The following is a 25,861-nucleotide window of genomic DNA, read 5'->3' on the forward strand; positions in this document are numbered from 1 at the left end:
TAGAACACGTAAAAATGGGAATTACACACTTATATATTTTTGGAGCGTTTAAAATTTCGCGTTAAAAATAGCAACAATTTGTATAGGAACCGAAGGGTTGTACACATATATTGCGCTAATTTTCGTCCACGGATTAGCAAATAATAAATTTCATTTTTAATTAGCTACTTGCGAGATATCATTTTATGTAGATAATCATTTATTTGCACATAAAAAGGGGTTTTACATAGATATATTGTTTAGACATTAAACATTGCAACAAATCTAAATTTGTGCATGATATAGGTTTATATTCAAATGGACGAAAATTAGCGCACTGACCCTATGTAAGGTGGATTGGGGTAGCTTTAATTAATTTTGAAAATAGGTACCTAATATCCACTAAACCAGAAGCAATTCTTACTATAGCAACACTTACGCTACTGCAACGCTTATGGCATAGTAGTTAAGTTACTGTTGCTATAATGGAAAGGGCTTCTAGTTTAGTAGATATTAGCGACCCGCCCCGGCTTCGTACGGGTTAGCAAATTATACACCTAAATCTTCCTCAACAACCACCCTATTGATAGGTGAAAACCGCATGAAAATCCGCTCAGTAGTTTTTGAGTTTATCGCGAACAAACACAGAAACAGACGCGGCGGGGGACTTTGTTTTATTACTTTCGACCTTACCCCAATGCACCTTATCTCTTGAAATCTCGGGTGTTTGTAACTTTGTAGTTCACTCCTTAACCCCTTTTCCAGGCATAGTACGATTTATCCACCAAATACGCGCCAATAGAATTTCAACTTTGGCCTTCCGATTTAAGGTTCAAATTAGATTGGACTTTCGGGAAATGTGACTTGTCTTCATATGAATCATCAAAGCTGGATTAACTGGAAAATATGTGGATTTTTTGGGTAGATCATGTAGATTGGTGCGGCCTGGAAAAGGGTTAATGAAAACTTCTTTATAGCCCGTGGGTGGTAAGTAGTGGACATAATTAAATAATTAGGTAATACAAATATGAGTTTTTTTTATCAGGTATGTAAAGGGGCCCACTGATTAACTTAAGTCCGCCGGACGGTATCGGCCTGTCAGTTAGAACAAAATTTTGACAGTTCCGAACAACTGACAGGCCGATGCCGTCCGGCGGACTGTTAATCAGTGGGCCCCTTTATACTATTGGCGCCGTTTATATTTATCTCTGCCGAACTGTAATTGTGACACGTAGTTATACAACAGTTTATTAAATTACTAACAAATTGTAGCCAAAAATGTATAAAAAACATTAATAAGTTTATAAAATTCAATTAAAAATTAACTAACTACGAAGGCACACGAGAATAACTTCAGATCCCTATTATAATCTCCGAGTTAAGGCACACGATTTCTTAAAATACGTCTTAAGATAAAGATGTTAGAGCTTATTTTACAACGCTTTAGTAAATTTGATCTGCTAACAACTAATATATAAATTGAGCTTTAGGTATTTGTGACTTATTTCCAAAACATTTGACTAGTTTTACAGCAAAAATGTAATCTTAACTAATTCAGTTTTGCAAATAAGTAACATATAATACCGGCCAGAACACAACGGCAGCGTGTCCGCAGACGTGCACGCGCGTGCGCGCTAAAATCTTGGAGCCGTGCACGCACACGTCACGCAAACGGTGTGCCACTTCTCATAAGCATCTGTATATTACAACGCTCAGGTGCACGTCTGTCACGTCAGCATATGTAAGCGGTGTGCACAGGCCTTACAAATTAGGCTGTATCTATTCATTATCATTAATTATAAAATGTTGTAGTTATAGTTATATTTACGATTAGAAGTACTATGATAAACTTATATGCCCACTAACATACCTACTAATTATGAATATTTTTTTGAGCAGATCAAATTAGAAATTATTGTGACACTATCACATAATAATGACACGATTATTAGCTTCCACTTTTCTTCTAAACATTGACAGGTCACTCGTGTGATGTTCATAAACCCACACTCGTATTTTAATTCCATTCATTATGTAGCAGTCACATAAACTATTATTACTTATACACCGAGTCATTATTATATCGATAGTGTCAAACTATAAAGGCACAATATAAAAACTCACTTAATTTTAATAACAATACAATACTGCATGCGTCTCATACAACAGTAAAACAATTCATACAACGCCGTAGGGCTATAAAATTATCAATCAAATATGCACAACAATTCATTTCATTATACTTTACAATCTCGTTTTGAATATAAAATATTAATAAATACAAAGTTAATTTCTTGAAAACATTTTCAATCGAAGGGCGCTTACAAAAACAGCATGCGATATTATTTTCTTGTTTTAGAAGGTAGTTTTTGATTAATTACAAAACAAAATGAATATCAATATAATTTTTATATAGAATTTATATTTATTTTTCGTAAATGTTCTGCGGAAACGCGACAAAATATTTTCGTTACAGATACATCGCAGGAGTAATAAATGTCATAATTATCAAAAACCTGTTAATATCGTGGATTACCTCTGTTTACCTTGTCCCTTTTGTAACTGTATCATGATCTAAAACCCTGGAAATCTCGGCTTCCTTCATGAAAGTAAAAATCTCACTCCTTTTTTATATGCTGTATAAACGGCTCGATTTGACCTACCAGTCGGTTGTCGGTTTTTCACATACCTACAACTAAACATTAATAAACATTTAGTTTCTCTATTGGTCTTAATTTTTTCTGTTAGTTCAAACGCCTTGTCAACTGGTCCATAATTTCCGCAGCTGTCAAAATGCAGCATGGCCGCGGTCTCAATGAGTCGTGACCGTGGTCTGAAATACCTAAGTACCGTGGACTAATACCTCGCGACCGTGATCCAAATACCTTGGGACAGCGAATTTAAGCTTTTGAACGCCAAGAACACCTAAAGGCGTCGTAACTAGTGATGCCCACAGCGCCATGGCCAACTATACGTTTTATTGCGCACGCTGTCAAAGTAAAAGTAACCTTTACACTTTCAAGTAAGGATTACATTCGCTCGCTTGCGTGTCCTTGGCGTGTAAGTGACGTTCTTGTATATGATGTAAAGCGTTCAAAGTAGTGCCGCCTTTACCATAAGGGCATCCTCAGGGGGCCCCGAAGGACACATAGTAACAGTATATTTGATTACCCATAATAAATAGAAGATGATGTAGAAAATTTTTAGTTTAATTCGCTTTCTTTTCTTTCCAAAAGGGCCCCAAATTCTTATGTGCCCAAGGGGCCCAGCATAGTTTAATATGTCCCTGGTTCAAAGGGTTAATACTTCGGACCATGGTTTGAACACTGGACCGTAGTCTAAATGGGTCAGGACCGTGGTCTAAATACCTCGAGATAGATTTAAATGAGTCGAGATTGCTTGAGATAGTGCAGGAGCAGTTGATGCAGGAACTTGTATTGTTGCACGTTGCTGATGAGATTGGCTCGTTGCTGGTGCAACAGGCCTATGGTGCGGGGGATGTCGATCTCCTGAAATATTTTTTTTGGCATAAGCATAGAAGAAATGTGACATCGATCAGGCAAGTTAAATTCTTACAATATGAAGTGATTCTGTAAGAGGTGGTGTGGAGAGTAGCCATTTCGGGTTCCGTACCTCAAAAGGAAAAAACGGAACCATTATACGATTACTTTGTTGTCCGTTCGTCTGTCAAGACCCTTTATCTCGGGAACGAGTGGAGGTATCGAGTTGAAATTTAAACCATATACTCAGGTCTACGGTCCCTTGAAGTTGTGAAAAAATCATACTTCTAATCTAAGTTAACTTAAAAAAAACCGGGCAAGTGCGAGTCGGACTCGCGCATGAAGGGTTCCGTACCATAATAAAAAAAACGGAAAAAAAATGCAAAAAAAAACGGTCACCCATCCAAGTACTGACCACGCCCGACGTTGCTTAACTTTGGTCAAAAATCAGGTTTGTTGTATGGGAGCCCCATTTAAATCTTTATTTTATTCTGTTTTTAGTATTTGTTGTTATAGCGGCAACAGAAATACATCATCTGTGAAAATTTCAACTGTCTAGCTATCACGGTTCGTGAGATACAGCCTGGTGACAGACAGACGGATGGACGGACGGACGGACGGACAGCGAAGTCTTAGTAATAGGGTCCTGTTTTACCTTTTGGGTACGGAACCCTAAAAAGGGTACGGCCGCAAAAACCGTATAGTTGCAAGGAAATCAAAATTGATAGGGTACTTCCCGTTGACCTAGAACTATGAAATTTCGAAAGTAATATGGTCTTACACTACAAATACAGGGAAAAATCTGAAGACTAATATTGTAAAAAAATTGTTAAATTAGTACAGAACTCTCGGTGGGTGAGTCCGACCCGCACCTGGCCGGTTTTTTGTGAAATATTTATGCTGTAGTTGAGGTGCTCTGTTTACCTGGTTACAGTCGACAATGCGCAGCAGTAAGGCGGCGGCGGTGGCGAGGCCGGCGCGTGAAGTACCGCCCGAACAACTCACCAGCAGCGGCGCGTTGTGGCCGCCCAGCGCGTCCGCCTCCGTCTCACACGCTAGGCGGAGACCGTTTACTTCCGCCAGGAACTCTGAACAATACACATTGGACAGGTGGAACACCACCCTTACCTGGTTACAGTCGACAATGTGCAGCAGTAACGCAGCAGCCGTGGCGAGGCCGGCGCGGGAAGTACCGCCCGCGCAGCTCACGAGCAGCGGCGCGTTGTGGCCGCCCAGCGCGTCCGCCTCCGTCTCACACGCTAGGCGGAGACCGTTTAGTTCCGCCAAGAACTCTGGAAAAAAAACATGGTTTAAAAGTGAAGTTCGAGCAAGGTATTTGTAGTAAAGTCTGGCAAGCCATTTCCGTCAGTAGCGGCAAATTTGAAAAATGTAGGCGCCAAGGATAATCGTCCCATAGAAAATTTGAATTACGTGCCTTTTTCTACTGACAAAGTTGTTTGAACGGCAAAAACTATCTTATACCTTAAAACGATTCTTGCAATTCTTGTATATTTATATACTGCGGGGATCTCGGAAGCGGCGCCAACGATATCGATAAAATTTAATTTATGAGGGTTTCCGGGGGCGAAAAATTGATCTAGCCCTTAGGTTTTATCTCTGGGAAAACGTACAATTTGAGTTTTTATATGTTTTTCGAGCAAAGCTCGGTCTCCCAGATATTGTGATTAGAACGTTAACTTGCCAAGGAATGGCTGAACTAGTTCGGGCGCCGGTTCGTTCCACAGCCGGTAATGGACGTGCCACACTGTCCGCGAGCGGCCGCCGCAGCGCACGCGCAGCTGCACCGAGCCGCCCCAACAAGCGCGGGATTCGCGCATTGATGTTACTTGGAACTGGAAAGAAAACAACGATATTTAATTTTCAAATAGCTAAATCCCATAGATTTGAGTCTGTAAAGTCTGTGGGAGCCTCAGAGGGACCGTGCGCGTTGGAGGGTCTGCCACCTTGTGGCCTGAATCGGAAACATATGTGCACATGTACATTGCCAAAGCAAGTACGTTTACATTTCCTTGTGTATAGTAGGTTCTGCCATGTTGTGGGCTGCATTGGAAGCATAAACGACACATTTACGCCTCGCGCCAAAAATCTGACGGCTCTTCTGCTGCCCCCTATACTTCATGCACGGGGCCTATAATTAAACCTGTAGGTTATATACCTTACAGGCTAAGGGAGGTATTCCACTTGTTCAATTTCTTGGTCCAATGTGCATTACGTCTCACTCTCTCACTGAGCAAAATGTGAGACGCAAATACAGATTGGACTGGTGGTAAACCACCCCAACGAACCTACAATATGGAACCTAAAGACTATGGATATTCTAGCAGCCTGAAAAAAACACCGTTTGTATCAAAATAGGGATCTTATACTGTATTGACATTGACACTTCACAGTTTTGAATGATTTACGGTTAGTTTCACTAGACTTATATCGACCGGGATATTATATTGGGACACTGGGAGCTCGAAAATAATACAGATGTAGTGCATAATTATTTTCCATCGTATTTTCATGGAAACGTACGAACGTGTCTTGCTATTTCAGTCAGTCTCAGTACGAAAAGTACTGAGGTTGATTGAAGTAGCATGGCAAATACGAACGTTTCCGAGAAAGTACGATGGAAAACAATTAGGTATGCACTACATTTGTATGCAGGTGTTGCCCCCTACGCTCCCTTGCGCTTTGTAGGGTCTGCCATATCAGACTCAGGAGCCCTAAAAAAGAGAGAAGACTTACCTTGCCGATGTCAGCGGTACAGTCTTCAGGCGGTAAATAATGTGGTCTTTCAGCGCCCACGCGGGCCAGTAGTCTACTGCCAACCTGAACACATTATACAGTGTAAGTATTATTCGAAAAACATAATTATTGACCGGAGCGTAGCGAAGGTCTACGTTTCGACTGGAGCATTTTGCTTTTGTATGTCCGGATGTTCTCCTCTACAGGTCGCAATTCTTAACCGAATCTCGTGAAATTTTGTGACTGGATTCTATGTCTAAATAATTTTTTTTTGTCCGTCCGGTTTTTTTAATTTTTTTAAAATGGCGGAGTCGTGATAGCTCGCGCCTAAACAAATAGTGGTATTGGTACCATACGAGTGTTTTCTTTTTGAGATATGTATATAGATTAAATGGCCAAAAATTCAGAAAATTTATTTCGCTGGTTTCGGAGGTATTGAGATATTTAATTTTAACTAATTTTAATTTGAGAAGGAGTAGTTAAATTTCGTCAACCCATCTAAGAACTATTTGGCTCAGTTTGTAAACGTTCGCTTTTGGGTCATTCCATAATAAACGCTACCAAGGGTTCAAAAATGAAAAATAGTTTAAGAAGTCAACACTAACCTATTTCCATAGAAAACATACCAAACCTTCATGTCAGAAAAAAAAAACCGGAAAAAAATCAATTTTTACATATTTTTCATGTACTTGATCGCAACGTTTAAATGATAGGCGTAAAACTAATTTTATACAGCGATATTGGCAAGACTAATTAAAAAGAAAGTAACTGTAAACTGTTACAAATTTCCCGCAGTTATTTGAGGTAAAATATCGTAATTTTATAATTTGTCTTTAAAAATATTAAAAAGCATGGATTAATCGGTGTTTAGAAGAGTATTCTAGACTGTGGTCTCAAAGTAACACCCGAAACGAAAAAGAGATAAAAGTATGTGTAACTTTTCCCGTAATTAACTATAGCCAAACATGTTTTGCCAAAGAAAGGCTATGATGTGAACCTATGCAAATGTGTAATAGTTGTTGTTTTAGCGTCTGCTTTAGTCGTATGTTTTAAAGTTTGAAGTTGTGTAACACCCGAAACGTGTTGATCGTCCGCCTGTCATTCCCCGGCTTTTCTCCGTGATGGTTAGTGCTAGAAAGCTGCAATTTGGCATGGATACATAAATCAATCATGGCGACAAAGTAGTAACACAAAAACTACAAAAATATTTTTTTTTTAGGTTTGCTCCTGTACAAAATATTTTTAAAGTTTTTGCGACTTTAATCCTGTGATGTGGGATGTCGTTGGATAGATCTTTCAAAATGAATAGGTGTCACCATCAACCATTTTTTGATTAAGTGAATATTTTCGGTAATATTCGCATCGACAGAAAAATAATTATGATATCTTCGAGAAACAGTTTTTATTGTTAAGATTAATGTATTTTATAATAATTCAGTATTTATTACTTATGTTTTTCATCGAATTTATTAAAACGACAATAATTTCAATAAAATGAGCCATAATTTCGTATAAATCTGTCTTAATTTCGTACTCGTAACACCCGAAACGTACCATGAGTAACACCCGAAACAGGTAATTTATTTTATTAAAATTAATTGAAAAGTGATACTAAGTGTTACTTCAGTGTTTCAGTAGACTATACTAACTATTATTACTTGACATAAATAAAACTGGAGGTTACTTGACAAAATTCGCTAAATTATGCATTTTGGTACTGATGGTCAGAAGGTATAGGCCAATTCCTGTAACGCCCGAAACAGCTACTTTTTAGTGATTCTCTCGTTATTGCTCTTATACTTTAATTATGTGTGTACAGGAAAAGAAAATATTATCAAAGTAGTAGATGAATCAATAGTTATAACCTCCTAGTTCCTGTTACAATATCGAATAAAACCTTATTTTAAGAGTTCAAGTGTAACACCCGAAACGGTGGAATGACCCTTTTTCTGTTTGCACAGAGGGTCTGGGTTCGATCCCCAGTAATTGTATGCTGGGATATTATAACTTTTTGTATTTTTTTACACATAAATTTCGTATTGTTTTTTTTTTTAATTTACTATATTTAAAGCTCTTAGCACCATGTTATTTAAAGCTCTGCTCGCGAGGTCTACAGCTCACAGAGCCACTAGTTTAATTTATAAGTAGGTATATTGCGGCACGTACTGCTGGACCTACTGCTGGTACTAAAGTATAACCAAAGCCCCTAGCCTTTAACAGATTGTACTCGACATAATATATTACAGTTCTGACGAACACACAAGTTTTCTCTCCTGTGGACAATAGTTAACAGCTAGTGGGCATGTAGGTAATGATTTTATCAAACATATCCAAATAAAAGGATTTCCTTTTCATGTGTATAAGGGTGAAATAAGAAAATTAACCTTTATAGCCCTTAACTTTTGGGTATGCCTACAGGAAAGACGTGAAGACAGTTTTTTGTTTGACCCATTATCTCCATAATTGTAGCACTTGGCAGTAAAACTTAGCGTGGTTCGAATCTATATGTATGGGTGGTCTTCCATCTGTCCAATATCTTGGTCCAATGTGTATTTGCGTCTCACGCTTTGCTTGTTGAGAGAGTGAGACGCAATGCACATTGGACCATAATCTTGGTCCAATGTGTATTTGCGTCTCACGCTTTGCTTGTTGAGAGAGTGAGACGCAATGCACATTGGACCAATATCTTGGTCCAACGTGTATTTGCGTCTCACGCTTTGCTTGTTGAGAGAGTGAGACGTAATGCACATTGGACAGATCGACAGATGGAATACCATCCTTACCTGCCACGCGCATTCCCATAGCATGGCGGCCGGAACGTTGTGGTCCACCTTCGCCACCACGTAGAAGCGCTGCGTACTGCCTACCGTCATCTGAAATAAGAAGACTAGTTTCAAGACATTTTATGGCTTGGCTATGGCTTCCCGTGCAAGAAAGAAAGAGATAAGGTCTGATGGGGTAAGACAAACACTGGGATAAGAGCACAGACAAAACATCCTCCAGACTGAGCATAGTCGCGCTACCCCGTCTGCCACGCATACGGTAATTTTACTCCATGTTCGAGTCGAAAGTGTCTTTGTGTGACGTCCGTGAACTCGTTCGTCGTTTGAACGGACCAATCACGGCACGGGACTTCGCTCACCTCGTCCCGCGCACCCCCGCATTTTTGGCATCATCGGTTGCATGAAATAATTGCTCTAAACTCGGTCTAGAGGATTCCTAGTCTATGGATAAGAGTAACACTTGTAGGGGATCCTCATACTGTTAAGTTTGCCTCATACTCTTATTTTAGTCGGTAAAATACACTATGTTTGTCTTACCCCTTACAATGATCTGATAGGGATTGGACTTATTGGACAAATCACGAAAAATATGCAAATCTGTAGCGTTTTGATTAATTTCGCTTCCGACAGTATTAAGTCAAATTATAATTGGTTTTATTTGCTTTTTATCTTCCAGGTTGCTTCCAGCCGGCGTATTATGGATGGTTTTATCCACGTGACAAAATAACAATCACTTTTTAACACCGCGGGATAGAAAGTGCCGGTTACCGTTTTATGACGCTGTCACGTAGACAAGAACGACCATCATATCCGAAAAGGTATCAGAATTTTGTTCTGACAAAGCATTTTTGACGAAACCGTGATATGAGACGCGTTCATATATCCATGCGGGTTGGCAGGCGTAGGATGCAACTTCACTCTATTGTCTTCATAAGGTAAATCGTCAGTGCTCAGTCCGTTGAGCGCGGCGTGTTGAGGTAGCAACGCTGTCCGGACGGAATTACTCGCTTTTGTTCTAGAGAACTTTTATAAGTATTTGCAAATAGCGTAAAACTGACCGTGATATGTGACGCGTTCATATACCCATGTGGGTTGGCTGGTGTAGGATGCAACTTCACCCTATTATCCTCGTAGGGTAAATCGTCCGTGCTCAGACCGTTGAGCGCGGCGTGTTGAGGTAGTAACGCTGTTCGGACCGAGCCGCCCGTGGCTCGGCCTTTGGGGATCTGCTCGAACGCGAATGAAAGTTGGTCGTCGGACATTTTGCGTTCTAAGAGTTGGCACTGGGAAAAAAAAAGCTTTGTTATGTGCAACCGGTATGAATGATGCAACAAGGAAGGAAATCATGAAATATTTAACCAATGTCAAATGTGTATTAAATATATCAAGAACGGGTCACTCACGTATTTTAAGTCGAAAAACGCTCTCACAAGCAGTCTGCGCCTGTCCGTCACCGTCAACGCAAGCTCCTGATAACACTGCTCGGTACGGAGTGAAACATGTCGAGCGTTTTTCGAGTTAAGATACGTGAGTGAGTGACCCGTTCTTAATATATTTAATATGTCTTTGTCTCACGGAAGTTTTGTTATCACAAAGTCAAATGTTTATATATGTATAATTTAAAGTTTCTTTATTATTTACTAGTATTTTAAGATCTAAAGACGGTATCCATACGAAGTACTTAAGCTAAATACTTACCATAGTTTCTTTGGTAATACTAGGCGGTAACGGCTGAAACTTGGGCAGGCCTGTCGACCACCGGTGCTTGTTCGCCGGCTGGGGCTGCGGCTTCGCTCTATCCCTCCCCAGGGTCGCACTTTTCACCTCCTTCCTCCCCATGAACACACCCCATCGTCTCCGTTTCTTCTCTTTACTTGCGTTACTATTACTAGTATTACTACTCACATTCATAGTAACACTGTTTTTAGTCGAGTCTAACTCGACGCTAGTGCTATATGTCGAGTTCATGACAGAACTTGACAAAGCCGAGTCGTTTACGCGTATGTCAGGCACGCTTATACTTGTTACGTTATCGTTCGTTTTACTTATCGTATTGTTATTCGAAACGCGGTGAGTTGAGAGACTCTGGTACGGAGTTTCATCGTAATTATTATCGTCTTTGAGAGATATTTTGTCGATCGATAGAGCGACGTTTTCGAATTCATCTTTATTAATAGACCTATTAGATATGTTCAAGTCTTTTGGTACGCTAGATTCGCGGACACCTTTTATTATTTGTGCGTTTACGTAGTGACTATCAGGTTCGACTTTTATTTGATAAGGCACGTTTAGTAAAGGTTTTGAATGGTTCCCATATTTATTAATAGTCGGATGACTGCCGTTTCTCTCGTTTAGTCTATTTATTTCATCTGTAGTTGTTAGACTTTGCGCTCGATCTCGCATAGTGACTTTATCTTGCCACGGTAAAGGTACATTTTCATAAATAGGTTCTTGAGTATCGCTTAGTTTACCCGAAGCTATCTGCTGTTGTGGCAACACTAAATGCCTTTGATAATTTAGTCTATGCATTGGCATAGAATACATAATATTCCCTCTCTCGTCATATACCTTCTGTATGTTATCAGAAATATGCTGATCGATCATGTGATGCGGATTGTGATTTAGCACTGAATTTAAATTATTATACGTCCCATGTGGCATAGCATTAGGTCGATAATTGACCACAGGATTAGGTATATAACCTAGTCGGTTTAAAGCAGTTCTGGTTGAGACTAAGTCAGGACTAGATCCGGATACATGAGAATTGATATAACCCCTATGGTAGTTCAAGGCTTGGCTGGCAACGGCTAAGTCAGGTGTTGAGTTAGAAGCTAGTCCATTAGACGGGTAAGGTGGGGGTGGTTTGTATACGTTGACATAATGCATTGGTTTGACGTCTGGATGGACAGCTATCTGATAGTTATTCATGTATTTAAGACCATATAGGTAGTCATCAGTAGCGGCCGCCTGGTTTATTGTATGTCTAGTAACGTCTGGGTAGTGTATGCGGTGTATGTCGGGATGCGAGCCGTAGGCGAGAGGTTTGGCGACGGCGTGGTTTTGGTAGCGTAGTTGTGCTTCAGCGCGTTGTTGTTGGTATTTCTGTTGGACGGCGGTTTCGTAGTCGGGCGCGGGACGGTACTGTGGTAGTTGGACTCTGTAATAACACATTTTCAAGTAGAAGAGCTTTTGCTATAAAAAATCAAGAGACTTATATTACGGCAGGAAATCCAACAATGAAAAGTAAAAGTAACAATAGTTTGATAGGTAATAAGATAATATGATTTCTAATAAGTTTAAATAATGGAAGACATACTGCAGAAACCTACTAACTATCATAAATAAACGAAAAATCACGTCACGCACGTTTTATAACAAAATGAAACTTTTGCAACCAAGGATGGATGTTATACATAGTTCATTGAAAAGTAGGGGCAGTTTTAAAACCAAACGGAAACCTGGTAAACTGATAGTGTCTATTTGTGACGTTAAAGATACCTTATTGTCGATGGCGATTACGCCATTATTAACGATGCTCCGATATAAATACAATGCCGTGTGGCGCTGTGCGGCGTAAGCGCCATCGACAATAAGGTCCGCTTTCATAGATAATGCCCCATTTTAGGTTGAAAACTTTCTTTTATGGTTAAAGACTTCTAGATCAAGTACCTGGCTCGTGGTGGAAGTGCGTCTCTCAGCTCGAGACAGGAGGTGGAGTGTGCCCGATGAGACAGGCTCAGACTAGACTCTAGACGTGAACTGCTGGCTTCTCTGGAGTCCAGTTCTTCGCGGCTGTCTGAGAGGCCAATCTCCTGCTGCAAGAAGAGACGGATTCTGTTAGGAAAATAGTTTATTTTGGTAACGAGTTCAGTACCGTCCTCGAAACGTCGGAGGTAAATTTAAAACTTAATTTTACGCGATTAAGTCCCGTCGTTGTGTATAAATAATAAGTACAAATCGTGAAAATTTAAATCAGTGAGTTCAATGTAGGTTCAGTTCAGGCTTAGTTGTTACAAAAGTAGATGGCCAATTTTAGAGGGGGTGCCTACATGAGGGTATGTTACCCGATGTTATAAAATCCAATGTCAAGGTAGGTATGGAGTTATTTAGCATATGAAGAAGCATGGAAATACGATTTTTTTCAAAACACCTGTGGAGTACTAATGAAGAATTTACGATAAAATTCTGTTACGAGTATTTCCTAAGTTTTTAAACAATTGGGTACTTTCCTCTACTTAAAATAAATTATTTCACACTGTGTACGTCATAAAAAAACCGGATGATTATTATAAAAACATAGATAGCAGTTATTTTTAACCACAATTTTTATTTAATAAATTGGATTGAAATATAAAAAGTAGGTGAGTTGACCGTGACATCACTATACACGTTTTCATATAATTTCCATATTAGCAAATCTTTTTGACAGTTCTAAAAAAGGAGCTCATTTGACTAGTAGGAAAGTAGCCAATTAAGACACCTGTGAAGCTGTCAAAGATGGCTTCCGTGCGATTTCACCCGGCAGGCCGGCACCGTACCGATCGCGATTGTCTAATCGGCTCGCTCGGAAGCGCGGAACTAACTGTTGCTTCCTCTATATGGATAAACGATAGGGTTGTCACCTCCGTTATGGTTTACTAATTATCTAATTACGTGAATTATAAATTTATTCATAAAAACATGTCAATACAACACAAAATAACAACAAAATTATAACTTAAGACTATATAGCTTAAGCCTAGTCAAAAAGCCCCCTCGAGTCGTCCCCGGCGCATACCCATCATCATCTAATTGGATTTATAAATCTCTAATAAGTTGAGCTCATCTCTTACAAAATTAACAATCTGGTGGAAACGAAGTTTTTGGATGCTCCGCCACTGCGCTGACTCAATATTACAAAGTTCTATGTTACATTTTGAAATTCGACTTAATGTCACTATGACAATGTTCAAATTTCAGTTCGATAAAAGTGAAACATAGAATAATATTGGGCCAACGACTGCTCTGCATCTGACTCAAGGCCTATACTTAAATCCTATAATATTCAGATCTCATCTGTGGTTTACTTTGAACCTAAATTTAAAGTGTTCTCTCTCTTTCCCCCCAAGCTAAGTTAAATTTATCTGTCACAAGTGCCATGCCTTTTTTCTCATTTTATTTCGAGCAATGTTAAATTTAGAGAGAAAGCTTGATATCGTATGACAGGATATGACGTGAAGAATATTGGAATATTTTGGTATTTCTCTCTATCGCCTTTATAATATAAGTTAACAAAAAAACTTGAACTGTCTACTGCTTTCATAAAGTAACTATACTTAAATAAAACAATTGACAACCCTAACGGTCTGCGCACAGCTATGCGAGGTACGTGCGCGGGCTCACTGATAACATCTTGCGCCGGTAAGCACGACACACACAAGTCGCATCGAGTCGAATCGCAATTTATACTTGCCCGTGACTTCATTTACAAAAATGTTATGTAAAACAAATTTTAATGTAACTGCACCTAAATAAAATAAGTCTCAGAAATACTTTTACATATACATATATGTATATATGAGACTAGCGACCCGCCCCGGCTTCGCACGGGTTACATAAAACCTTAACAAAGGACCATGGGCAACTTTGTATGGAGCCTGGTCCAAAAACCAATAGAAATGAGAGTTAGGTCATTAGATAGGTATTTATATGTACTTCATTTCGTTATATGGGCACAAAGCGGAATTCCATTGCAGAACTGAGATATTGGTATTTTAGTCGAAATGTGGTCACCCTTATTACCTGGGCAATAGAGTCCAAGTAAGTAAATTAATGCTGCAGGGTAGATGTTCGCGCACCGCCGGGCGAGCGCGGCGTAGAGGATTGTCGCGCGCGCCCGGCGGTGAACTGTTTTGCCTAGGTAATAAGGAGGAAGACATTTTTACTATAATACCAATATCTCAGTTCTGCCCATAGAACGAAATTAAGTTCATAGAAATACCTATCTAACTACCTAATTCTCAACTCTATTGGTTTTTGGACCATTTTGACGCATAGTCCTTTTATACACCTAAACCTTCCTCAAGAATCACTCTATTGATAGGTGAAAACCGCATGAAAATCCGTTCAGTAGTTTTTCGCGAACATACATACACACAAACAGACAGACGCGGCGGGGGACCTTGTTTTATAAGGTGTAGTGATTAGTATTGGTGGTTTGGATAAGTGTACTAATACGCTACATGTGAATCGTACTTAAGAAGAACTTATGAATCGATCCACTATTGGCAATAGTCTATTGCTAAGTATTTATATGCGGGTGTTGGTATTTTAATGGTTTTATTAGATACATGTGGAATTATATGCATTTTATCTCACAATCGACCGCTTTAGGTATAGTCTTCTAAGCGTAAGTAAGCATGTTAATGTCATTGATAAAATGTCAATCCGTATCTTATACCTTTAAACGAGCAATTCTTTTATATTTATTTATATATATATATTTCGGGGATCTCGGAAACGGCTCTAACGGCTCGATGAACTTTGCTTATGGGGGTTTTTGGGGGCAAAAAGTCGATCTAGCTAGGTCTTATCTCTGGGAAAACGTGCATTTTTTGCGTTTTTACTACATGTTTTCTGAGCAAAGCTCGGTCTCCCAGATATTAGTCTATAATCGGTGGAGATTATCCTGTGCAAGATGCACTTATGCAAGCAGCAATTCCTATATTACTAGTCTACTGTAGTCATACAAATTTTAGAGTAGGTAAAACCACCCAACTATCGTCAAATATTACCTCGAACAACGTCGTTCTAGTGTGAATTTTATTGGAAAATCGCACTTCTTAGAAATATATTTAAAAAATTGGAAGAAAAATCTCGAACAATATTAAAGACGCGGTATTGCTACTTAATAATTATTTATTGCACTTGTGGTTAATAGTTGTACCTACTCAATCTACTAGTCTATCCAGGTGGTGTGTTTAGGTGTGTTTTTCTACGGCCTTACAGGAATTAAAATCCAAGTAAAAATTTTAACGGATTTGATTAAAACTCAATTAAATAAGAGCGCTCTCTCGTCTGTATATTTCTCGCGCCGAATAATTGTCCCTATGTCAGTTACTTCAAAACTCTTTTCGATATTCTTAATTATACAAAAATTACCTATACGTGACAGTTACTCCATTACTCCATATAAAAATTAACTGTCATAGGGACTATAATTTATTTGTGTTCAATTATATTCAATTTCCATTTAAAGGTGCTATACACTAGCGTAACTACTCGTATTTGTAAATATAATTGCAACATCACGCTTTAATTCATTCGAATCGGTCAATAACTTTATTTTAACGATGATTTAATAACGTTGCGGTGAAATAGCTTGAATAATTGGCTTATAGGGTTACATGTGTTTCATTAGAATCATTAGGTTCACATCTCATGTGGACGTAGGTACCGTAAAACAACCCAACTATATGTAGTCCACCTACATTATAATTATGTAGTACGTAGTACAGAGATTTTGATTTCGGATCCATTTTGTACCTTGTCACAGTGACAATAGTATGAGGTCTCTAGCGACTTTCATATTAATTTTCACTGTGACAAGGTACGAAATGGGTCATAGATTTAAATCTTCGACCGTACCTATTTGAACCTTAATCCGCATAAAGGGGTACTCTGATTATCCTGTGATAAAATTTCCCTACATACAATACAATACATATAATCAATGCAAATATTTGCCTATCAGTCTGATACCTCTTCACGCTCAAACCGCTGAACCGTTTTAGATCTAATTTAGTATGGAGATTGTTCGATTCCTGGGGAAGGACATAAGACGTTTTTATCACAGCAAGCATAATAATAATACACGGGTGAAGTTGCGGGCAGATAGAAACTAGTTACTTATTTATTTATTGATCAAATAAGTAACACAGCATTACAGTATAAAACTAAAGTACTGTGAAACTACAAAATAAAGAAAAGACGAAGAAAAACAATCCACAAAAAAATAAAAACAACCAAACATTAGATTTGGGCGACGACGTAACAGCGTGGCTCCGTAGTGTCGTCTGACTCGGCGTAGGGTATATGTACACAAGCTGTTAACAATGTTAGCTATCGATTAAATTTTCATCGGATTATAAATTAATTGGTCAGTGAAGACCTTATGGAGACTACTTTCTTAGACGCATTGCACGCTAATAGGCCAGTCACAATTAAAATATTTATCGGTGTTTTAACTTCATATCAAATAAAATTAATACATTTAGCGGCACTTGCACCATCGTTAACCGGTTAAACCGTTAACCCAGTGTCAAATTGTATACGGGTAACCATGGTAACTCCAGGTTTGACTGGTTAACCCCGGGTTATTGTATGATATAAACGACTATGGTAGACAACTGAAGGTATAACCCACGCAACATCAGCGCGGGCTTTTGGTGCACTTATTTAATGGTGTGTTGGCATTATCGTTAGGTCGTAATCCGGGTCGCATAAAAACTTATGTATGTACTTAAATACCATTTTCATATTTACCAGTTGCTCGTCGTGCAACATTTACATCGTGCAAGAACAGGACTAATCCTAATAAGGCTTAGTTTCTCCTCTGGGTTGGAAAGTAAGATGGCAGTCGCTTTCGTAAAAACCGATGCCTGTGCAAAGGATTTATAAGAAAAACACGGGTTCCTTTAGGAACGCATATGAAAGCGCTAAATCGGAAAGAGGACCTGAATAACTCGAGTCTAGATATTTAATACCCAGATATTTGGGAGAAGAGGGACTATAGAGGATTTCTCCTCGAAAATGAGATAAAATACTGCAAAATAACAGTATAGTGTGGGATAATTGTCCACGCTTGAAGAAGCGATCACGCGTCGCACATAACCGCCTCCATAACTGAGTTATGCGTTTAATATTTGCGAAAGAGGTCATGGTAGCGTCGCCGTACCCGACGGCACGATATATAGTAGTATGTTTAAGAAATACACGGTGTAGCATGAGGAAACCGAATAATTTTAACCACGCATTTCTGAGGTCAAAAGAAGGAAAAAATGTAATATGAGATTAAGTCAATTTCGCCAAAAAAAATATTTTTTGTTTTGTTTTTTAAATTTTTTGAATGTATTTGTACATAAAAAATAAATGTTATTGGTAAACTTTTCACTTAAAATTGATTTTTACTTTTTTTTCGTAAAACCTACTTTTTGCAAAGTGTTACTTGTCACTTTTTGACATCTATCAATAAGGATATTTAGACTACGTCCCATAGCAGCAACATCACCATCAAAAAGGCCTTTTACACTATGTAACAATAAAAACTTGTTCTTTTTTTTAATTAATATTATCTCTGAAACTAGGCTAATTTCAAAAAAGTTTATAGGTAATTTTTGTGTCTAAATATGATCAGGAATACGCTGTTAAAATTATTCGGTTTCCTCATGTTACACCGTGTATACTTGATACTTTTTGGTACAAACAGCAACACTCCTAAATGTCCTTATGCCTTTTGTTATAAGGTTTATGAACTGTCATTTAACAGCGTGGGCGATGGTATTACAGCGTATAAGCCGAAAGAAGGCTCGACGCAGTCTTTAGGCAATCTTTAGTTTATGGCCATATGCCAAGTTACTTTCATCTAGAATTCTAGCCTATTGAACTTAGGTCACTAATTAACTGTATCAGATAATTTTAGCCCAATGTACTCTATCTGATGCTTAAAAAAACAAAATAAATACTTATGTACTTTAGAACAGAAGTCTAAAAATCTTAGGAAGGAAGCAAAAGCTGAAGGCTTGACATTCTTAGATTTATAATTTATCTACCTATCCTACTTAAATAATATATATTTATCGAAAGATTTATTTCCATTTACTTAACTTATTTTATTGCTAGTAATGCTCGTAACCTTTTACTTACCTGGAAGTTAGTAGTGCCGGCCTCGAGACTCGCAGTAGGAACGAGGCGGACTCGTTCACTCGTATTCGATGCTGACCGTTCGCTTGCGATTTATGTCTTACCTGGAAGTTAGTAGTGGTGTCATGCGGCGCGTTCAACGCCTGCTGATGCCTCATATGGAACGTATGTTGCAGCACACAGCTCCTCCACACATATTTGCCGGCTTCGGGCCTCGCAATAGGAACGAGGCGGACTCGTTCGCCCGTATTCGATGCTGATCGTTCGCTCGCGGTTTATATCTTACCTGGAAGTTAGTAGTGGTGTCATGCGGCGCGTTCAACGCCTGCTGATGCCTCATATGGAACGTATGTTGTAGCACACAGCTCCTCCACACATATTTGCCGGCTTCGGGCCTCGCAGTAGGAACGAGGCGGACTCGTTCGCCCGTATTCGATGCTGATCGTTCGCTCGCGGTTTATATCTTACTTGGAAGTTAGTAGTGGTGTCATGCGGCGCGTTCAACGCCTGCTGATGCCTCATATGGAACGTATGTTGTAGCACACAGCTCCTCCACACATATTTGCCGGCCTCGGGCCTCGCAGTAGGAACGAGGCGGACTCGTTCGCCCGTATTCGATGCTGACCGTTCGCTTGCGGCTTATGTCTTACCTGGAAGTTAGTAGTGGTGTCATGCGGCGCGTTCAACGCCTGCTGATGCCTCATATGGAACGTATGTTGTAGCACACAGCTCCTCCACACATATTTGCCGGCTTCGGGCCTCGCAGTAGGAACGAGGCGGACTCGTTCGCCCGTATTCGATGCTGATCGTTCGCTCGCGGTTTATATCTTACTTGGAAGTTAGTAGTGGTGTCATGCGGCGCGTTCAACGCCTGCTGATGCCTCATATGGAACGTATGTTGTAGCACACAGCTCCTCCACACATATTTGCCGGCCTCGGGCCTCGCAGTAGGAACGAGGCGGACTCGTTCGCCCGTATTCGATGGTGACCGTTCGCTTGCGGCTTATGTCTTACCTGGAAGTTAGTAGTGGTGTCATGCGGCGCGTTCAACGCCTGCTGATGCCTCATATGGAACGTATGTTGTAGCACACAGCTCCTCCACACATATTTGCCGGCTTCGGGCTTCGCAGTAGGAACGAGGCGGACTCGTTCGCCCGTATTCGATGCTGATCGTTCGCTCGCGGTTTATATCTTACCAGGAAGTTAGTAGTGGTGTCATGCGGCGCGTTCAACGCCTGCTGATGCCTCATATGGAACGTATGTTGTAGCACACAGCTCCTCCACACATATTTGCCGGCTTCGGGCCTCGCAGTAGGAACGAGGCGGACTCGTTCGCCCGTATTCGATGCTGATCGTTCGCTCGCGGTTTATATCTTACCTGGAAGTTAGTAGTGGTGTCATGCGGCGCGTTCAACGCCTGCTGATGCCTCATATGGAACGTATGTTGTAGCACACAGCTCCTCCACACATATTTGCCGGCCTCGGGCCTCGCAGTAGGAACGAGGCGGACTCGTTCGCCCGTATTCGATGCTGACCGTTCGCTTGCGGCTTATGTCTTACCTGGAAGTTAGTAGTGGTGTCATGCGGCGCGTTCAACGCCTGCTGATGCCTCATATGGAACGTATGTTGCAGCACACAGCTCCTCCACACATATTTGCCGGCCTCCGGACTCGGTAGCAGGAACGAGGCCGACTCGTTCGCTCGCTGGCATTCGATGCTGAACGTTCGCTTGCGGTTTATCACTATTGTGATGTCTGACCACCTGTGAACAAGAGGATTGGCATCACTGGCAGTTCAAAGTGGTTTTTATTTGTTTACTTATTATCATCATCATTAACTTAAGAGGTATTCTCTTGTCGGTGGAGCATCTTTCAGCTTTCCCTATCTTGCGCCAGCTCTTTCACTTTTTTGACTTTCTGACTTTTTTTTACTTTTTAGCTTTTTACATCATATAAATAAATATAAATATTATAGGACATTATTACACAAATTGACAGGCAGGCAGTTAACAACTTTCAGAACGGCCCTCGTACTTACGTGGCGCGCTGCGCGCGATCCAATCCCGGGCCCCTTCGGCGTCCTCATGCCAAAAGAGTGAGGCATGGCGCGCGATCTAATGCCGGGCGCCTTCGGTATATATTATTTTACCTGTAGAAATGCGGCGTGTCGCTATGCTCGCTCAGCACTCGGATGCCGGTGAGCGACACGGCGATAGTGACCTCCTCGCTCGTGCCCGCGTCCTTCGCCGAGAACAGCTCCTGACCGTAACCCCGCAGTTGTTGGCATGTCGTGATGAAACCTTCTTCCGCTTGAGCCTGTAAAGAATCAACACTCTTAACTGTCCATTGGTGGACCTTATTACAAAAGGCATAAGGTCTATATAGATAGTTAACAGCCCACACTGGGCGATGGTACAATAATTACTGATACAGTACGTTTCCACATATGCCGGGAGCTAATATAAGGCATGCATGTTCATATATCGTCAGGTGACAAGCAAAAGTCACTAATTACTAAGAAAAAATTAAACAAAAATCGACCTTCTTTTAGTACCAATATGGTTCACTATGGCTATGAACTTGTGGTGGTAATTAGTGAGTTTTGCTTGCCACCTGACGATATATTTGACCACTCTGTAAAGTACCTACGAGAGTGTCCAGACATTTTTGAGCATGATATAACATATCTGCACTATGTAGGGAATTATTTTAGACTAGCATTAAAAAAGGGGTTCCGTCTATTTGGCATAACTTCCGTGACCCGAAACGCATCTGGCATAACCTAAATGGCAGAAATGTTTTTCGACGAATGTTAAATTTGCAGAAAGCTTCAGTTTGCATAATATGCAATAGCCCGAATGTTTGCAAGTCCGAATCTTGAATAGACTACTATTATCATGGCCGACTTTTGATACGAATAATTTTATTTTGCGTTTGTTTAAATGTCCGAAATGTGATTTGCATAATCTGTTTAGCATAATAGGATTTAGGCGAATATTTACATCGAAGAAAACGTATTTAGATTCTTTCTATTTGGTATAACTTGTATGACCTAAAGCGCATACAGATGCGCTACATAAGCTACCGTCGAGCAACTCCGTGTTGCTCGAAGGGCGGAGCAGATGCGGAGCCCAACAAAAAAACTGTTGCCAGAAAAGTGGCTTAGGTTAGATTAGAACTGCAACCCCACGAAAACAAACTGTTGCCAGAAAAGTGGGTTAGGTTAGGTTAGAACTGCGACCTCACGAAAACAAACTGTTGCCAGAAAAGTGGGTTAGGTTAGGTTAAAACTGCGTTCCTCAAGAAAACGAACTGTTGCCAGAAAAGTGGGTTAGGTTAGGTTAAAACTGCGTTCCTCAAGAAAACGAACTGTTGCCAGAAAAGTGGGTTAGGTTAGGTTAGAACTGCGACCCCACGAAAACAAACTGTTGCCAGAAAAGTGGATTCGGTTAGGTTAGAACTGCGACCCCACGAAAACAAACTGTTGCCTGAAAAGTGGGTTAGGTTAGGTTAGAACTGCGACCCTCAAGAAAACGAACTGTTGCCAGAAAAATGGGTTAGGTTAGGTTAGAACTGCGACCCCACGAAAACAAACTATTGCCAGAAAAGTGGGTTAGGTTAGGTTAGAACTGCGACCCCACGAAAACAAACTGTTGCCAGAAATGAAATTATGAGAAAATAATAGTTGCGAATTGCGAAACATTCGGCGAAATTAATTTCCGCCATAAATATTCGGCCTACAACATAAGTATATGATTCTTGCAAGTATGCAAAACATTTCGATGGTTTAAGATTTTATGCTTGTAGTACTTTATGCTTAATGGCGTATTATGCAAAAATAAATTATTACAAATAAAATTATGCGAAATGAAACAGATACACAGATAGGTCTCGATTCGGACATAAAATTTATGCCAAAAGATACTTCGATCAATAAAAATTATGCGTAGAGTACGTATTCGCAACAATCCAGTACCAAGTGAGTTTATGCTAACAGTATATTATGCCTAAAGTTATTATGCACAATAGAATTATTACAAAAAAAAATATGGCAAAGATAGGGGAACCGGAGGAGCCTTATAATTTGATCAGGACAAGCCAAAGCCATAGTCTGGCTCTTGCTTGAGTCTTGAGTAATCCAAATGTGCCAATACTACCAAGTATATTAAGAATGAAAGTAACAGGAAAAATATGATTTTGCATCATAGATTAACGTGTCTAAAATAGGTATGAGTAATTACCAAACCTACATAGATAACGCCACCCGACTAGGCGGGTCTTATCAAGGTATTCCATTGAATAACAGTCAGCTGTTATCTTCTGTCTAGGTTTCAGCTAGGTATCACATATTTTTACGCCCCTACACGCAAGTTTTTAATGGCGCAATGAGGCCATTGTATTTAAGGTTGCATAATAAATAATAAAAAATAATTCAGCCTACATACGTCCCACTGCTGGGCACAGGCCTCCTCTCATGCGCGAGAGGGCTTGGGCTATAGTCCCCACGCTAGCCCAATGCGGATTGGGGACTTCACATACACCTTTGACACAGTTGAACCTGAACATTTTTAAAAATTTTAATTTATGTTTTGTCGACTTAGAATCACAATACATTCTTAGATGTTTCGTTGCATCTAATTCTGTCACCGTAATATATCAAATGGGAACAAAATAGGAAGAAAAAAAAAACTGTTTTTGTATTTTATACCTCTCTGGAGAGGGGAGGCCAGCAGTGGGACACACACATAGGCTAATAAAAAAAATACCTCAGTGTAAGTAACTCTATTAGTTAGCAACCTTTATCCTCATAAGGCCCACCATACAAAGTTTCCCTATTTTTAATTTGAACCTTGTTGTATGGGAGAATAGGGTGACTTTCGTTTGTTTAGAAAACAATGAAACAAAAGAAATGCTACCATAAGTAGTTTTTGAAAGGTTCAAATTAGATTGAAACAGAAGGCCCAATGCATGCTAAAATTGGAGTGAAAGTGGAATCATAATTAAAAACCTGACTATTCATTTTGTCACACTTCAACATTTCAATTAAAAGAACCTATAATTACCACCATTCCCTATATGTATTACACCACTAAAAAAGAGAAATCATCTCATATATGTAAATTGTGTCAAGTCATGGGAATCTTCATATGATAAAAAACTAAACAATGCATATCCCAAAGACACATGACCAAGTTAACCAGACCCTTTGCCTGAACGAAGTTCTATACGGGTAGGATCATAGATACTTTGGTTGTGTTATTGTTATTAATAACAATAAATTAAGAAGATAAGGTGAGCTAATAGCAGCACATGTTGGCAATGATGGGATAAAATTCAAATAGATAAAGTTCATTTCTCTGAATACTTACTTGTTATTGTTTGAACAGGAAATTGCCATAGTTTATAGTTGATAAGTTTTAAACTACCTACCTTTATGGCTACCACTAGTTTGGCACTGATACAAACGCTAGCGTGAACGTAACTTACTTTCTATGCACTAATATGTCAGTACGAGCGAGATGTACAGAAAGTAAATTACGTAGATGTTTGCGAATATGCCAGTGTTGAGACTGTCAGTGATATTTTAATTATGGTACAGGTACTTAACTACCTAAGTTTATAAAGATTGGTTCACTGGATGGAACCGAATGTGAGACAATTGATTGTTTAGTGTGGGTTACACCCCAGACCAAAATTATGGAAACAAACTTATATGGCGTTAATACTTGGGGTTTTAATAACAAATAACTAAACCTATTAGCATTATGTTCATAATTGTAGCACCAACTTGTTAAGTATAAAAGTTACATAAATATACCTGAGACATATTATGCAATGCCATATGATGCTGTATGACTGCAGCCGTCAGCCATTCCAACTTCCCCGTCTCAGCTAATGTACTTGCATCAATCAACTGCCCGTTATCTAGCATCTGCTTCGGAAACGTCAGCAAATTCTTCAAGTATTCTACCGTATGCCGCTCCCGGTCATGGTTACCGTATTCTGCTTGTCGACTGTACGAAGCTAACACAACTGCTTGCTGACAATCACAGATTATCCGTCCTTCCACTAAATCATTCTTTAGCTGCAGGAAATAGTGGTTACGAGTGACTTCATCTGTTATTAAACTCGTACCGGATATCACATAGTACATCACACGCAGGTACAATTGGTGGGAAGACGCGTATTTGTCCAACTGACGCTTTAAAGGACGCTCCAACTGCACCCATCGCGGCTGCTGCTGCCTGTTCACGTAGCGGAGCCCGAAGAACTCCGGCTGGTTGATCGCCTGCCGCTGGCACACGTTGTCCAGACATTCCTGCCCCGTAGAATCAACCGACAGCGTGCAATCCGCTACACCACCATCTAACAACTCTACACTGATCACGAACAGGCTTTTCGATGCTACGTTGTACTGCCGCGTCTTCTTCAACAGTTTAAAAGGCATCGTTAGCCTCTGATTAGCAGTAGCATCACATAGAAAACAAACGTTATGATACGTTTACCGCATAAGAAAACGGCCTTACGCGTTCGTTACGCGCACGTTTCCATCGCATTTCTAATAAGAATAGCGCGTTACATATAGTTTACGGCGGACGGACGTAGACCCGGTGACGTTGTATACGCGGAAAGTAATAAAATTTGCCAAGTAAACACTACGCGAAATATAAAATTCACAACATTGCGGCCATCGAAATCTGACAAATGACAGCTACGTAGGCATGGGCGTGTTGCAATCAAAAACCATCGATACTAATGTCGTAATAGAATCATCGATTATCGATATCTTGTCAGCTTATTTGATTTTTTAGGGTTCCGTACCCAAAGGGTAAAACGGGACCCTATTACTAAGACTTTGCTGTCCGTCCGTCCGTCCGTCTGTCTGTCACCAGGCTGTATTTCACGAACCGTGATAGCTAGACAGTTGAAATTTTTACAGATGATG

At 39.9% G+C, this 25,861-nt stretch overlaps 1 protein-coding gene across 1 annotated transcript; it reads right to left on the reverse strand.

The window, feature by feature from the left end:
- Positions 1–1,172: 1,172 nt before the first annotated feature.
- Positions 1,173–25,624, reverse strand: LOC134794110 (tyrosine-protein phosphatase non-receptor type 14). The gene is made up of 11 exons (XM_063765816.1): positions 24,734–25,624; positions 21,065–21,231; positions 20,477–20,678; positions 12,686–12,831; positions 10,715–12,173; positions 10,075–10,299; positions 9,017–9,106; positions 6,234–6,317; positions 5,182–5,332; positions 4,608–4,771; positions 1,173–3,488 (listed from the first exon to the last, which is right to left on the reverse strand). Exons 1-11 carry the CDS (start codon positions 25,361–25,363, stop codon positions 3,360–3,362), a joined length of 3,447 nt encoding a protein of 1,148 aa, XP_063621886.1. The 5' UTR covers positions 25,364–25,624; the 3' UTR covers positions 1,173–3,359.
- Positions 25,625–25,861: the final 237 nt, after the last annotated feature.

Source organism: Cydia splendana, chromosome 10, assembly GCF_910591565.1.
Source record: "Cydia splendana chromosome 10, ilCydSple1.2, whole genome shotgun sequence".
NCBI classification, from domain to species: domain Eukaryota; kingdom Metazoa; phylum Arthropoda; class Insecta; order Lepidoptera; family Tortricidae; genus Cydia; species Cydia splendana.

Bases quoted from the DNA above. Each gene is read 5' to 3' on its own strand.
- LOC134794110 (XM_063765816.1), bottom strand. From the start codon at position 25,363: ATGCCTTTTAAACTGTTGAAGAAGACGCGGCAGTACAACGTAGCATCG. The intron at 21,232-24,733 runs GTATATTTATGT...GATTCTTTACAG, and splicing joins CATTGCATAATATGTCTCAG to GCTCAAGCGGAAGAAGGTTT. The intron at 4,772-5,181 runs GCAAGTTAACGT...TTTTTTTTCCAG, and splicing joins ACTAGTTCAGCCATTCCTTG to AGTTCTTGGCGGAACTAAAC.